Source organism: Dermacentor albipictus, chromosome 4 (genome assembly GCF_038994185.2).
Source record: "Dermacentor albipictus isolate Rhodes 1998 colony chromosome 4, USDA_Dalb.pri_finalv2, whole genome shotgun sequence".
NCBI classification, from domain to species: Eukaryota; Metazoa; Arthropoda; class Arachnida; order Ixodida; family Ixodidae; genus Dermacentor; species Dermacentor albipictus.
The window spans coordinates 174,210,116-174,226,916 of NC_091824.1; the positions used below are offsets into that span (position 1 = coordinate 174,210,116).

Sequence of the window (16,801 nt, forward strand, 5' to 3'; positions counted from 1 at the left end):
CTCTTTTGATAAGGTGGGTTATTTGTTGCACTGTTCTTTGAATTTTTTCCAACTCTGCTCCCCCGGCCCCGTCCTTTTGAATCAGGAGTCCGAGGATGCGGAGCGTCGTAACCTGCGGAATCATGATGCCTCCCACCTTTACTACCGGGTCTGGTATCTGCTGCGGTTGTCGGGCTCTTGTGCGCTTCCTTAGCACCAAGAGCTCCGATTTTTCAGGTGCGCACGTCAGTCCACATGGTTCCAGGTACTTTTCCGTAGTGTCAACCGCTTCTTGCAGAGCGTCTTGCTGTTGACCTGTTGACCCTCCCGTAGTCCAGATGGTGAGGTCGTCAGCATATATTGCGTGACCAATCCCTTCTATTTGCTTCAGTTGCTTGGGTAGTGTGCTCATCGCCAGATTGAATAGCATCGGCGAAATGACGGAGCCTTGTGGCGTTCCCTTTCGCGGTATGTCGAATTTCTCAGAGCGTAAGTTGCCTATCCCCACTGTGGCTGTACGTTCTTTCAGAAAAGCTTTGATGTAATTATATACTTTTTCACCGCAGTTATATACGTTGAGGTGCTGCAGTATGGCTTCGTGTGACACGTTGTCGAAAGCCCCTTTCACGTCAAGTGCGAGGATGGCTCTTTTGCTGTGCGTGTCCAGCTTGTCGATGACTTTTTCCTTGATTTGCAGCAACACGTCTTGCGCGGACAGGTGAGCTCGAAATCCGAACATAGTGCTTGGGACGTGTTCGTTGTCTTCGAGATAGTCGATCATGCGGTTGTGCACCATGTGCTCGTAGGGTTTTCCAGCACACGAGGTTAGGGATATAGGTCGAAGGTTCTGCACGCTGATGGGCTTGTTGGGTTTAGGTATCATGGCTACCTCGGCATGTTTCCATTCCGGTGGTACTTTACCTTGTTGCCAGCACTCGTTGATGTAGTTTAAGAGCGCGTCTACAGAAGGTCCGTCAAGGTTCCGGAGTGTCTTGTTTCAAAGGAGTACAGTTTCAAAGGAGTAAGTTTCAAAGGAGTACAGAAAAATAAGTTCATGAAGAAGTTGTAGCAGCCAATCACTCCAGGTGCCCATCACTCTTTTTATCCCTTGCGTGCTTATTGTTTAGTTGCCTCCCCTCAATCCGGCATCAGGAGATGGATGACATCAAGTCCCACCAATCCAGAATTTTGTTGCCCTTTCCCTTTGAGGGGAGCTTTGTCGGAAACAAACGCACATCACTGGGCTTAAACAGGTGATGGGGGATAGCACACTGACCCCGTCTCCAGCGTGGACATGCCAGTTTGGGTGGATGACAGGTGAAGGACCGTCGCCTTGCTAATTTCCCAAACCTCTCGTGATGGAGGTACTCCATTGGTGGCCATAAATCATCCCATTTGAGAACAATTTTGACGAGGCCATTGGCCTGTTCCCCGTAATCACAGTATCCGTGATGTAATGTAATGGCGTGTGACGGCTGGGCACAGCAGGTGTTGCCGCCAGCTACATTGATTTAATTTGTTCCGTCGTGTTTTTATGTTTTACGTTGCTGAAATGTCATGTGAAACCATATCTGATCAAACATGTTGTGTTTTTGGGTACATGAACAGTTACTAAAACATGACTGAAGCAGGTTAGGCCATTCACTTCAATTGTTTTTCATTGTGGCCTCACCAGATGGAACAGCGGAAAGACTAGATATGTGCAGTATGTAGGAAACGGTATGTACAGTGCTGAGCAATGGAACAGAAATACTCGAAGCACATGGTTGCTGGCGCTTTTGGCACCGACCGTAAGCGCTGGGGGCACTGAGCCAATGTATCATTGTATACAATGAATGCGAGGACCTTTGCAATGCATTGTGACTGCATTCGGTCCCACAGCAATCACTTAGCGCTCACCTGTGGCGAAAAAAAAAAAGGCAGATGTGTGACTGGTGAAGCAGCTCAAGAAACTTAAAAAGAAGAGGGGGAAGGAGGGGCGGACGTGCATCTCCTTTCTTAGCCCATAATTTTTTTGCTCTTCACTTTATCTACATGATTACATACGCGACGGTGTAATATGCTTAGCAAAGTAACATCTGGAATATAACTGCTGGAGTTCCAAGCCTTAGCTTGCCGCAGGGAGCTCTGTTTTCTAGGTGCATTTGCATCCCAATTTGCACTAGTTTTTTACTTGATATTTTAGCTGATGCCATGAATGTGGTCTACCTTGTACAAGTGGTGACCTTTCTCAAAAGCAGACACACGAAACTGTTTTTTGGTACGTCAGGCCTTGAAACCTGCAGTGCAAAGTCACTGGAAGCACCGTGAGCGCCTTAGTCCCATCGTCTGCTTCACATGCCACCCCTGACTGCTTCTGTTTGCGGTGCTGTTCACCAGCGGCCAGCTGGTGCCTATTGTGCAGAACTGGGAAGATTAAATGCTTAATGAATTAGAATGAAAAGTTGCATGCAAGTTTCAGTGAAGCATTCCAAAAATGTGATGATATTCAGGCTGGTCTGCCTAATAGGCTGGCCAATAGACCATCCAGTAGGGCCTGCATAACATTGCATCATATTTACACAATCAGCCACTTGTAATGCATATAATGAGCAGTTTGTGTAGAAATCATTCGTAAACACATGTATGGAACTTGTTTCTCAAGTTGCTTAGCCATAAAACAGACAATAGTGAAAACTCTTTCTATAATTTTTTTTTAAACAAAAACATGTTTATTGTGTCTGGAAGCACTAACAGCGAGGCGGCAAACGCACACACCTCTTTTTCGCTCCATGTAGCCAAACCAGTGAACAGTTGGTGTCGTCCCACTGTGTCTAGTTCTGCCGTGTAAAGTTCAACATGAAAGCTCGCTCCTTGTAACTTAGCCTTTAAAGTCTACAAGCACAAAATACAGAAGTTGAGCACTTCGTGGCTTTTGAAAATCTTGCAAGGTAATCACCTCAATCAAGAAGTGGGTGTTGGAATGCTTTCACAGAATCCTTCAGTCATAACTTGGCTTTTGTAAGGTCCTATATTTCTACTGTTCCCTTTTTTTTTTCATTAATCATCTCAGTTTGCCAAATATGCTGTTCAGCCAATTGTGCAGAGCAGTCTGGTTTTGCTTCTCATGTTTGGACATGGAAGTGCAGATAAAGCAGTGTGAGTAAAACAGTGAAAATATTAAAAGCCAATTGATAGTGTTAAAATGCTAGGGAAGTCTGTAGTCCTACGCAAAACTTTGTGAAGGAGGTGTAGACTGTGTATTGAGTCTCTGTGTGTCTGTGTCTGTGTGCAGCTGTTTCTGATAATCACGAACTTGTACAAGCTGGGCACTGGCAAGGAAATGAAGAAATGGGCCTACGAGATCACCTCTACCTTCCTGGTGCAGAATGCGGTGAGGCAGCGCTCTCTCACTTGTGAAAACCACTGCATTCTGGGCATGGCTTGTACAGCTTTTGGCCTACCGTGGACATCTTGTCACCAATATAAGGGTGTAAACTTGTAACAGGACACATGAAAGTGCTGCAAGTCCCACAGTGTGCTTGTGCACTTCGACGCTTTCTTTTTAAAGCGAAGCTTTCTCTGCCTCTTCCTTCAACTTTCCCAGTGCTGCTGCTGCTACTGTCTGGCACATCGCATCGGGGTGGTTCAGAGCATGTGTATACACGACAGGAGTGAGGCAGAGAGGAAAGATATGAGAAGCTGCCCCACATCAAATGTGCACAATGCCCTCTGGAGTTCTCTGCGCATCACCATATTATCTTCTTGACAGCTGTAATTATCCTTGACCCCTGCAAAAGCACTGCATAAATTGCAGCACTTGCCTTTCTCCTAATGTGCAAGTCCAGAGGGAAGCTAGATATAATAGCAGAGAGGAGGGGGGAGAGGAGGCAGAGAATGGGTAGAACCGATGCAGTCACGAAACAAGGGAATAACAGCCTTTTCATTCTTTGCTCACAGTTCCCATACAAGGGGTGCGCGGTTTGATGTGAGAAGACAAGGAAATGCTACTACTGTAGACATGAAAGTGGTTGCAGGCAAATGGGTTAAATTTAAGTTGAATGTGCAGTACGGTATGCTTCTGCTATTTCTGAATAACACCGTATTTACTCGCATAATGATCGCACTCTTGTAATGATCGCACCCCTGAATTTTGTCGTCAAAATTTGATTTTTTTTATTTCCCGTGTAATGATCGCACCCCGAACTTGCCGCAGCGATATGTCGTGTGCCAAGTCTAGCTAATATTGATCGCGCTTACCATCTGTCGAATGCTACGCGAACGACTCTTCAAGACAAACCAAACGGTCTGCACACACCAAACATTCTTAAGCAGATGCCTCATTTCATTACCTTCATCATTTTCCGCACTTCCATGACTAAAAAAAAAGCTGGAACCAAACTTTCCTTTATTATGTGTAGGCTTTATAATGGTTGTTGTCAACAACAACAAAAAAGGCGCCTTTCGATTCTTCTCATCTGCACTCGTGGGCACGCAACAAATCGCGAGCGGCAACGATAGTACCCACGTTTACACTGATACGTTAAAAGTGTACCCTATTCATACGCTGACGCTTGTAACAAAGCTAAGATATTCACCCACCCTTAGCGGAAACGTGCCGTATTAGGATAGTAGTGAAGACGGATGCCGCAGTTTCCGCAGAATGCCGGCCATTTGTTTCTATGTCACTGGCAGCTAAGCGCACTCGTCTGTTTCTGTCCCCTCAAAATGGACAGGGCTGCGTTATTGCTGCAAACTTGCAGATGTTAACGATATTATTCATTACTTATACGGAAGAAACTGTTTCAGTGCACATAATGTACTCACGAGAAGAAAAAAAGAAAATCGTGTTTGGCTTGCTCCGCCGGCCGCCATTTTTGTTTTGGTGTCCCGCAGCAAACGCGGGACAATTTTTTTTTCTTTTTGCGGGAAATATAACTCGCGTAATGATCGCACCCCTGATTTTGCGTCAGTTTTTCTGACAAAAAAGTGTGATCATTATGCGAGTAAATACGGTAAACACCATGCAAATTTGTCAAGCGGACAACTTATGCAGGGCGTGCAAAAGCAGAGCTTCATTAAAGCGCACTGTAGGGTCTAGGCGACACTACGGAAATGGTCACGTATCAAATCAATACTTCTGTGCCCACCACAGTGGCTTTACAGCTGTGGCACTGCTCGAGGTCGTAGGTTTGATCTTGACCATGGCAGCCGCATTTTGACGAGGACAGAATACAGAACGCTCATGCACTTATATTTAGGGATACATTAAAGAACACCATAGTGTCAAAATTAATCCGGAGTCTGCCACTACGGCATGCCTTAGACAGCAGAACCTCGTTCATATGTTTTGGAAAAAAACTGAGGAAAAAGGCACTAAGCAGGAAAACGTACGATCCAAAGTAACTAAAAAAATTTCACTAATTCAACTATTGTTGACGTCTACGTAATGCAAAGCGTCATCCGGATCGTTGCTGCATGAGATGCCGACACGCATCGAGCTGGTTGTGCGCTGGCGGCCTGAGATGTGTTTGTTGTTCTGTACTGCATGGTGCTTTAAGAGGGCAACGGGAAGCCGAAACGAAATCGAGCGGGTGGGCGGCTCTGGATGCCACGGAAGCGAAGCGTGATGCCCACTTCGCGCCGCCTGCAGCAAGGAATGGCAGCGCATTTGGATTATCACCTACACAAAGCGTGCAGTAGGTTACCAATGGCACTACGCACCGCACGCAGTAAAACGGATTGGTGAAGATGCTTATCATAATAGGTTTGGCAGCAATTGTGAATGCAGCGTATGACAACCTGGGTGGACATTTGCTCGTACCAGAAAAAGAAACTGTGCGCGCCATCATTTTCTTGTTCACATAGGATCTTGCAGCCAGAAAACATATACGATAGCAGTCTGTGGCAGGAAATGGTGTTGCGTTTCACTTATCGCCTATTAAAAGCGTGCACTATGCTTCCAACAGTACTTGCACTGTGAAACAGACAAAGACGTTCATGGCAATAGGATTGGCGGTGATAGCTGTGAATGCTGTGTGTGATGACCCTGCAGAAGATTTGCTGGTACTAAAATGTGAAACTGAGTGCACGCCGACGTTTTCACACGAGACGGGCAGGAGAGTATTGTGGTGAAGCTGCTGCGGCAGGCAGCTATATACTGTTCTCGAATGCACGGGCCTCGCACATTTTCCTTTTTACATGGGATCTAGCTGCCGGAAAACGGTATCACATGATCGCACTTTGGCAATGTACTGAACGTTGGTGCTGAAAAGTATTGTTTTTCAGGAGCGTATGAACCAGTAAAAAATGAGCGTAACTATATTAGGTAATTTTTTGTGGTCTCGATTGCGAATGTTGGTGCCGGGAAAACGTACGTAAAGGGAATGTTTCAACAAAGTTCTACTGTAATCCGATTGTGATTTTGGCATGTACAACCCCATAATGCAATTAAATTTAGTGCTCCTGCCATGATGCGATGCACCATGTGAGGCAATGAATACGCTCAACCTTCTCGGAGGTTATAAAGTATGGCGCAAAACAATGCCTCTAGCAAACACCTCCCCCTTTGTGTTCTGTGTACAACGCAGACAAACAGTAGTGGTGAATGGATGTGTTGGACTAAACGTTGAAGAAATTAAACATTTGCTGTCAACATCACTGCTAATTATGTTCAATGAAAGCAAACAGCACATAAAGCTTCGCTTATGTCAATTCCCACAGTGCGTGGAATTCACATATTTTTTTACCTATTTATTTATTTATTTACTATTTATTTATTGAACAAGTGACCACGAACAGCTTGGTGCCTTTAGTGTGGTGCACTACAGAACAAATTGAATGATGTAAGTAGTAGCAAAAGAGCATGATAAACACAGTGTGTGGAGCAAAATAAAGTGAAAGACGATGACTGCGCTTAAATTATGCAGACCCAGTACACATAAACAATACATATACATATCTAGTTACACATGTAAGGACATACACATATATATAAACTAAAGAGAAGTAAATGAAAGGCGGGAGAAAAGAATGGTAGAAAAAAAGAGAAAAGTTGCACATGCTCAACACAGACTTTGACTGTATCTCAACACAGGGATGAGCCACACTGTTCATAGCATCCTCAGAGAAGTGTTTAAATGACATTATATCTACCGTATTTTCTCTATTCTAAGCACCCGCCCTCTATTTTCGCGAGAAAGTTAGGGAAAAAGTTTGCTTGCGAATCTAAGCACCTCTCTATTTGTTAGGAAGAGCGCGTAGTCAAGGCCGCCAAGCGCGCTTGTTCACTCTGTCATCGAGCCGGAGCCTCGGAGTCCCGAGGTGGGACGGCAGCCGCGGCGCGAGTAGGCCGTACAGCCGGACTGTATGGCTGTACGGCGAAAGCTGCAGAAAGCGTACCCATCAAACATCGCAAGTGGATTTCGGACGCTTGGAAGCAGATGCAAGTGGACGTTGTGGTCAAATCATTTAAGAAGTGCTCGATCACAAACTACTTCGATGGAACGGAAGACGACCTGCTGTGGGATACCGAGAGTGGCGGTTCAAGTGGTGCGACAAACTCGAGTTGCAGTGATAGTGACTAAGCATCCCACACAAGCGGTGGGTCCACTGTCTGCGCCGATTTTTGTTTTGAATGTTTGCAAAATAAAATCCTATTCCTCGCACCCGTCTCGTTGTGATGTCGCAGCGAAAAGAGGGAGGGGCGGGGGGTAATTCCAGATTTTTCGAATCTAAGCACCCCCCCCCCCCCCTCACTTTGAGCATTGCGATCGTGAAAAAATGGGGGTGCTTAGAATCGAGTAAATACGGTACATAGCCACAGCCTTCCAAAATTGGCAATCAGCATTGTCATGTGGCAGTTGGGCATGCCTGGTGTGGAAAAGGGTAATTTGTTTCAGCATGTTGGTTGGCATGACAGTGTTCAGTGACAGGTGACCATAATGAGTCTCGGGTCTAGGCTATCATCTATGATTGTGTGGGTTCTTTGTTGCGATGGAACATTTGTTGCGAAGGCAAAAAGTCACACACCTGCATGGCACACACAGTAAAGTCACAGCGTAAACTGGAGGAGCTATACTTTCGGCACCACACACTACAGGGTCTTTGCAGTGAAGTCTCTTTGCGTCGTTTTCCGTGAGAGCAATATGAACTGTCCACCTGTCGTTGACGGCAAGCCGTAGCTTGTCAAAGGCCTGCGCAGCAGCCCCAGCACACTCATAGCGTATGCTGGAGGAGCAGCTCCATAAGAGTGTCATTTTCAGCAGCACGCTCCAGAGGGTCTTTGCAGCGAAGCTTCTTTCGTCATTTCCACAAGAACGATCTGAGCTGTCCGCCCGACATCAACAGCGAGCCATGGCATGAGAAATTGAATTTGAGAAATTCAGTTAGTTCAACGTATAATTGGTTGTGCCCTGTGTAGGTGTGGTTCGGGATGATCTTTTCTGATGGACAACACCGATGGCAGGCACCGACACAGGATTTTCCGCAACATGGGGCCTTCACACTATTGCATTAGAATTTTCACCCTGCTCAAACGTACTGTGTATTGCTCTAGGGAAAGGTTATTTGCATGCTATAAATAAAGGTACGTGGATATCATTTTCTAAAAATATGAAATGAACATACAGTCGCCGACCGTTTATTCGGACCTCATGGAGACTGCGAAAATGTCCGAATAAACAGGTGTCTGAAAAAGCAGATTAAGAAAAAAAACTAAATCCTTTATTTCCACGCACTTATACGGGCTCGGCAGTAGGCTTGGAAGAAATCGTGAATGCGCCGTTGCACGCTGTTCCGTTTACGCGCAATCAGATAAGCCTGAATCTCTGAGAGGGTTGTACGGTCACTATTAGCGGCTAAAAGCACAGTCACTGCTTGTACACGCTCCGCTGTAGCACATGGTGCGTCATCTTCCGACTCAGAGTCATTGTCCGGTGGTGCAGCAGAAACCTGATGAATGATCTTGCCGTCGTCGAGTTCTGCGCATGTCAATACAGCAGTGTCAGCACCTATGAAACTGTCAAATGAGACGGTGTCCGGAATCGCAATGCAACCACTGCGCAGGTCTCGGCAGAACATTTTCCGCGTCAGTAGGGAGCACATTGGAAGGCGACAAGTCTTAGGCCTCCCGGCACCCGCTTGCCGGCATTCCCCAGCGCAGTCTGCGCGAACACTGTTGGCGCCATTAGACCCTTGACACGATGTTTACGTATGCCGCGTTGGATCACCGAAACCTCGACACAGCGCACAAAGCAAACACCACCGTGCTGACACCAGTCGCACAAACGAAAAACGCGGCCTGCTCGCAGCGTTTTGCGCGAAGAAACAAATCAGCTGCTGGATTGTCTTGACATGGCTTACTAAGCTGAAACCGGAACTGCTGCAGAGCCACTCTATCTAACCAGGCAGAAACGATGATGATGAGCAGGGATTTCCAGTAGCCCTACTTCGTGGGGCAGCAAGGAAGCTCCGTTCAAAACAAAAAATGGCGTTCAGCAAGTCGAACCATGCACCGGTCAGAGTCGGTGCATGGTGCTCTCGACCGAGTTGGCTCAAGGAGTGTCCGAAAAATCAGACGAGAGGTTGCAAGGTGTCCGAACTTTCGGCAGTTGTTATACATTATGGTCTATGGGAAGAATGGCGGTGCCGCGAGGCTGACCGAATAATCGGGCATGTCCAAATTTTTGGAGTCCGGAAAATCAGTCGGCGACTGTATATAGTAGGTAACAAATATTGTCTAGTCAGACATAGACGCATATATTTACAGTAGGAATATTTATTTCAGTTTAATTAGGTACCATGCCTGTACTGACTTGTGCAAAAAGCACAGCTAACTATTAGAAACAGAGGATCACTTCGAACACAAGATCACTGATTTTCCTTTAAAAAGCTGGATGAGTAACCTCTCAGTCATATTAGAGCCTAGAGCCTGTTGCAAACAAATGCTCCAAGAAAAAATGCCTGTCATATGACTAGCTTCCCGGAAAGACTATGGTTGAGGAAAAAGAAAAGAAAACGAAAGAAATTAGAAAGCGCATAACAAAACAAAAACTGCTGAATGGCTTTTCTACCATATACATATGTTAAAAGGCTTGTTTACACAGTTAGACTTCCAAAAACACTGAATGACAGAGTGGAAGCAAGAATTACACACTGGCATGTAGGCCTCCATCATGAAACCGTTAGCAAAGCGTGTATTGCCCATTTTATTTCTGCATTTCTTAGAAAACTTCTGTCGTCACACTTCTGAACATTACCAAGCCTTTGTTTAGCAGACGGAAAACAGTAACTAGGCTTAAACAGTTGGTTGTTTGCGAAATACTTGGTTAGTTTGCAGTATTAGAATGCATAGAATAGTTCATTTTTGAATATGAATAGAATATTACATGCTTTCTATCCATACTCAAAGCTTCAAATATTTGTTCACCCCTAGTTCTTGCATGTTAATGGGGGAAGGCATGAAGGGGGGCATATGAGCAATCAGATTGTGCAAAGCACAATGTCCTCGCACCGTGCTTGGCTGGTATGGAGTGTGTGATGACAATGCCATTGTCCACTCAGTCACCAGGTGATACCAGCTTGCATTGAACATTGTAACATTGGAGTGTCAATGGACTGAAACATTGTGTTGCTACATTGTAATGGAACCGCTAGAGAGTGTCAGTTTTTGAGCATTGCCTGTTCGATGGTTGCACCTTAGCCCACATTTGAGCACGCATGGGTGAAATCCTGACAAAATTCATGAATGGGGCAGAAGTGGTAAAATATTTATTTTGTGAAGTTAAGTTTCTGTCCCGAAGTCTGCTCATTTGTTGGGCCGAAATCTGGGTAAAGCTATGCAAGCAGCAAGTTTGTAGAGAATGGCTTCTTGACTTGCCGTAAACAAGTGGCACTGAATCAAAATTTTGATGGAGCAGGCCTAGTCCAACAACAGCACTGCTAATGAAAGAGCAAGAATGGGATCCAAAGAAGGCAAAAGTGAGATTTATGCTGCTTTTATTTTGTTTGCAGCCCCTTGGTATCGAGAACATCGACGAGACCATCCTGAAGGAAATTGGTATGTTGGTTGGCCTCCTAGATGCAAAACCACGGTTTCCATGCTGCACTTACTGTAAATGTGATGGGCAGCACCTCGTGTCACCTGCTGTAGCTGTGCATCATTTTGTGTTATTTTGTCTTGGCTGTGTAGGAGACTTTTGTAAAAGCTGGCTATTGTGTTACAAGGCTTCTTTCGTACGTGCTTTAATGGCAAGGTGCCTTATCCAGTGTTCATGACTGTATTGCATATGTGCTAATGACATGTCAACTGATATTAACAGAAACTAGACCTAAAGAAATGCAGGACAGCTGATATTTAGAATGAATAGGGAGGAAACTGCTAATCTGTAATACGACATGTGTACCACAGGAAGGGGAGTAGCCTGTGTTGTCTAAGAATGCAGAAGTGAATGGATTTGCTCAAGAAGTTCGTAAACATGTAGCGGACAAGGTTGTTGCCATACAGAAGCAGTAAAGTGGCTAGCATAATTCAGTGGCTTGTGATGACGTGAGTCTTGGTTTCAACAGTAAGGTTTCCGTTAGGGGCTGTAACCACTCATTAAAGCCAGAGGTGCTTGTTTTGGGAATGAATCAACTTATAGATGTTAGGAAACCTTCTGAGGTGCTATATCAGTAGTACTACAGTCGCTGACCAATAATTCAGACTTGACCCCTGGGGTCTGCCTAAATGTCCGAATAATTGGAAGTCTGAAATATCAGATTTGAAAGAAAATAAGTGACTTTATTCCGCAAGTGGCCAGCAAAGCTTTTCAGCGCATTCCTGCATCCACATACGCTTGCCTGTAACCTGGTTAGTCCATAATTCGACCATAGTCATATTTTACTACAGATAGGCGAAAGTACGGTCAATGCATACACAGTATCTCTCTGTCTCGGGGTAACGTTGCAGAAGTCGACTGCACTGCAATAAATGATCACTGATTTTTTTATAACAGTAATTTTTTCCCTTCCTTAATCATCACCCTCGTTGGCACAGACCTCGAGCGTGGAGTTGTTGCCACTTGAAGCTGCTTGATGATACTGAATAAAAGAAGTCGCCCAGGACCATGTTGCTGTGCAAAGCATAAATACTAACAGGATAAACAAAGGCTGGATCCACTATACTCTCACAACAACCTGTAAACGCAGCTTTTAGAACTTATCGGCTTGGCTTAACTTGCCGAGTAGCTTTCGTGATTAGGCTTCGCTAGTTTGGGCTTTGGGAACAAGTTGGCGACGTACCAAAGCAAAAATATTGCTTTTTCCTCTCAACTTGGTGGCGCGCTGTAACTATCGAATGGCCCATAATGGACACCATAAGGTGTCCAAGATATTGGTCATCCATGGACATGTTAGTCCATGGGGCTGATGGCAGTGCCGCAAAGCTGTCTGAATAATCAAGCATTTCCCTGTTATTGGTTGGCGACTGTATATGTGTGAATGGTAATGAAGGCTGAAGTGCCACCTCAGGTGAAGAACCAGAGTGGCCTATGGTCCACCTTGCAGACAAGGTTCTGCAGACAAGCCAGGAACAGCAGGGCCAGGAAGAAGAGGAACTAAAGGACATCTTCCTCAAGGCACGTGAGAAGGCCATGGAGCAGCTCAAGCGCCTACTTGTCGACTTCCGAAACACCCGCACCATCGGTCAGTCCCCTTAAGTTGCAACACGCAGGCATGTGCCGAGATTTTAGTGTGTGCTTAAAGCCGTTATGCATGTTCAAGAGTTAGTTTAGGACGCCCTACTGCAGTGATTCTCATTACAATCATTCACTCCTCAATTACAAAGATTGAAGCTAAGCTTGGCTTAGAAGACAGATTGTATTAACCCTTTGAGGGTTGATTTTTTTTACTGCAGATTGCAATTCTTCTTAGGGAGTTATTTCGGAAAAAAATGGCTAATTTTTCTAAGGTGACCGTAAAGTGAGAAAAAAAGTATTTTGAGTTGGTGTATATGTACTCTTCATTCATGAATAACAACAATAAAAAAAGGAAATAAACTTGTAAGAATTAAAAATTTGACGCATTGTTATACAGATAGTTCAAGGTTTTGAAAATGCACACACGAGAATATTTCGCCGCGGGTTTGTATCCAGGTCACAGTGGCCGCATTTAGATGGGGGCGAAATGCGAAAACACCCGTATGCTTAGATTTCGGTGCATGTTAAAGAAGCCCAGGGGGTCGAAATTCCAGGGTCCTCCACTACGGTGTGCCTCAGAATCAGAAATTGCTTTTGGCATGTAAAACTCCATAACTTACTTTCTTTTTTAATATTTCGCAAGACTCAAATTTTCCAAGCTCTTACACTAATATGTACATCCACAGCGTAATAGAACTGTTCAGGTGCGCACACTCAAGAAAACTGTGTGGTTATTTGCCCGTCAAAAAAGCACGTGTGACAAATTTCTGCTAATCTTCATTTTATCGTCAACCAGAGGCAATTAATTTTCACAAATTTCCCCCCCGAGAAAAAGCAATGAAAAGACACGCACGGTGGCATCCTTCCAATGCGCATCCTTGTGAGTACTAAATGAGCGAGAGACAGGCGGTTGCCCTTTGAGCGATTGGTAACGAGATATCCATCAGTTTTGCAAGCGCAAGAAGCCGAAACCGCCCGCGGAACAAAACCCAAACCGCCGCCCGCATGCATGCGCCAATGCACAAGCGGTAGTATATAGACGCACGGGAGCAAACTAGCTCTTAAAAAAACCATGCAACGAAAACCGAGAGAGGGAGGCGCGCGAAAAAGTTCCCTGTACTTCCACGTAGTGGCAGCACATGACAGAAAAGAAAAAGTTAGGAAATTGGCGCACTTTTTAAACGTATAAACAGCGCCGTAAATATACTGCATCGACCATTTTTTTACTTGTTCGTGGCGCCGTATATTTACGTCATTGACCCTTAAAGGGTTAACAGGGCCACATCTGTTATACAGTGTACAGTCCCCAATTAATTGCATGATGTGGTCACCACATATGTTACAAAAATTTGTACGCGATGTGAGTGTCAGGTTTACCATGGAAATGATAGAAGTGCCTGCGAAGTAGTACTCAAAGGGACACTAAAGTGAAAAATGATTTCTTCTGCGTCAGTAAATTACCGTTCTACAACACCAAAAACACCACTCTTACAACGATAAGATGTTTGGTAGGCCAGAAAAAGCGCAAGAACGAAATACGGGTGGCGACGCCTACTTAAGTTCCCACACCTGGGGGCCGTGACGTCTTGGATTTTGATGGCATTTTCTAGAGCCTACTAATTATATATAGGGGTACAGATTGACTACATTGTGTTCTAAAGGAACCAAGTATTAAACATGGCAAGTTTCAGGAACCTTTATTCAGCCAACGCGGCCCAAATGCGAAAACATACTTTGCAATCCCCGACGTCACGCTGACGTACTGGCGCTGGGGTTTCAGCGTGAAATTCAAATACTAATTCTTGGACCATCATTTTCTCATCTAATAATCAAACAGTTTTTTTTGAATGACTGCCTGCAGGGTTCTCAAACAATGCTTCATTAGTCTAAACTGATTTATTGTTTCGCTTTAGTGTCCCTTTAAGTGGAGTTGGTTATGTGCTTCCCTACCTCTGTCAATGTGTGACCTGCCACACTAGGTGTCGTAGGTTTTTTAATCCATGAGTTTAATGAAGTTGAACCTTGGTATGATGAAGTTGCACCTGACACAATGTTTTCATCATATCTAATATTCATTTTATACATATTAATATGTACTGGTACAGTCAGCGACCGATTTTTCGCACCCTCTAGGGAACGAAAACGTCCGAAAATTCAGGCAGTCTGAAAAAATGAATGCATGCAAAAAAACGCACCTTTTTTCTTTTTTTCTTGTGTCTAGAGGTACAGGGCGAAGTACGAGGCTTCCGAAACCCTGCCAAAGCATCAATGAAGGTGCTATAAAAATAGGCGTTTAAAAACTATGTATGCAGCCGACTGCTGGTTTATTATATACATGTGCATTGTCAGGCAGCCAGTGTTATTGCTGCAGTGGCTTGAAGAACTTGTTGATGGTTGTTTGGATGGCGTTCTGGTCACATGCGATCATATTCGCCTTGATTTGAGCAAGGGTCATGTCAGCACTCTAGATCGATGAAAGAGTCAACAGTGCTCGCCTCCACTCGGCGCTTGTAGGCGGCGCAGGCATTGGCTCCTCATTTTCAACATTGGCGTCTTCTGAATCCCCAACAACCTGACGAACTATTCCCTCCTCAGTCAGTTCTGTGCAGAAGTTGAGCTTGTTGTCAGCGTAAACAAACTGTTCAAAAGTTATTTCCGTGGGTACAGTACTGCTTTCCACGCTTCGATGCCATCGGCGAGGATGACGAAAGCGGAGTGGGGGCCATCGAAGGCAAGCAAAATCCTCAAGTTGCGAACAGTGGAGTTCGCTGACGAGCGTCAAAGCACCTAGGCCTAGCGTCGCATAGCACACTTGACACAACAGCACAACCACACACCACGCTAGCCAAAACGTGGCCTGCGCAAACAAACGAAATAGCGCCGCTCCGGAAACTTTGCCGGAGGGGGAAGTGCGACCATTTGCGGCGATGAACATAGCCAGCGTGGCCAGACCAAATCGGTGTGTGACGGCTAGATTCGGCTAGTGTTGGTTCAAAGCGGTGATATTCTTTGGTTGCAAGTCAATTTCCTTCGCAAGGGCGCCCGCCGTGTGAGGAGCCAAAGGACCTTCCGCCGCGTCAAAAAGTCCAGAAAATTGGACACCGGAGGTTCGAGCGTCCGAAACTTCAGATGTCCTTATACATAGATTCTATGGGGCTCGTGGAGGTGCTGCGAAGAAGTCCGAAATATCGGGCATGTCCGAAAATTTGGGCGTCCGAAAATTCAGTCGTTGGCTGTATCAACATCTTATATTTACTTCATTAGATCTGATAATATATTATATTCAAGTTCAGTACGTTGAAGTTGAACTGTTTGTTTACAGTAAGAGAACCAATGAAGAAACATTAGCAGTAGATAAAACTGAATGGCACTTCATTCCTTACCCAAGCATCTCATTGCCTGTCCATTTCTTTCCTCTCAAAGCAGGCAGAAAAGCATGCACACCTTCATGGTTGGTCAGATTGGAGGTTACTGGTGTGCACTGTGTGTATCCCACTGTCTGTGTTGTCCGCAGGGCTGTCTGGGCTGTACATGCCGAATGACGTTACCCTGGACGACTCACTACGGGACAAGAACGCTGAGCTCCACATAGTTGAATCCCTGCTGCTCACTGAACTGGAGACGTTAGGGTGAGGCTCTTTTGTTCACTTGTACCACTTGTGACCGGAAGCTTTGCTGCACCAAATTTGTCTACAGATGTTCCGCATTAACTGTAGTTGTCAGCAACTGCACTTGATCTCCTGTTGCTGCTCTGCTGAACTGCTAGCCTTACTGTGGCTTATATCGTTTTCATGAATCTTCATTCAAAACAACCAAATTAAGGTTTACAGGTATTTGTTGCAGCAAAGCTTTTGCTCTATTAGTCAATTGTGATTTGTTATATGGTAATCTGCTAATTCTTTGGGATGGTTGAAATAAAGCGCATTGAAGGGGAAACAAGTGACTAGGCAAACTACATGTCACATTTTCAGCTATGTTTGTTTTGTTGAACCACTGATTTACTGGCATTGCGAAAATCGTCACATGGTTGATACTTGTTTTTTAAAGCCTGTCGTAGCTAAGTTCTGGTGCGATTGCGCATAATGAGGCCTTGTGACATAATGTTTGCACTCAAGAGCCTCTGTTCATGCCACCCAGCTGTTGTTATGAATGCTGATGGTGCTCCC

The 16,801-nt window shown here is 45.0% G+C and overlaps 1 protein-coding gene across 6 annotated transcripts in view; it reads left to right on the plus strand.

Moving 5' to 3' along the window:
• LOC135913605 (rho guanine nucleotide exchange factor 11-like) overlaps positions 1–16,801 on the plus strand; it is a 253,038-nt gene that overhangs the window by 104,905 nt on the left and 131,332 nt on the right. For all 6 annotated transcript variants that reach the window (XM_065446119.2, XM_065446121.2, XM_070537837.1 and 3 more), the window contains 4 exons: positions 3,254–3,352; positions 10,972–11,017; positions 12,505–12,642; positions 16,150–16,264. In XM_065446119.2, the coding sequence (XP_065302191.2) occupies positions 3,254–3,352; positions 10,972–11,017; positions 12,505–12,642; positions 16,150–16,264 (398 nt within the window). The remainder of the gene's footprint in view (positions 1–3,253; positions 3,353–10,971; positions 11,018–12,504; positions 12,643–16,149; positions 16,265–16,801) is intronic.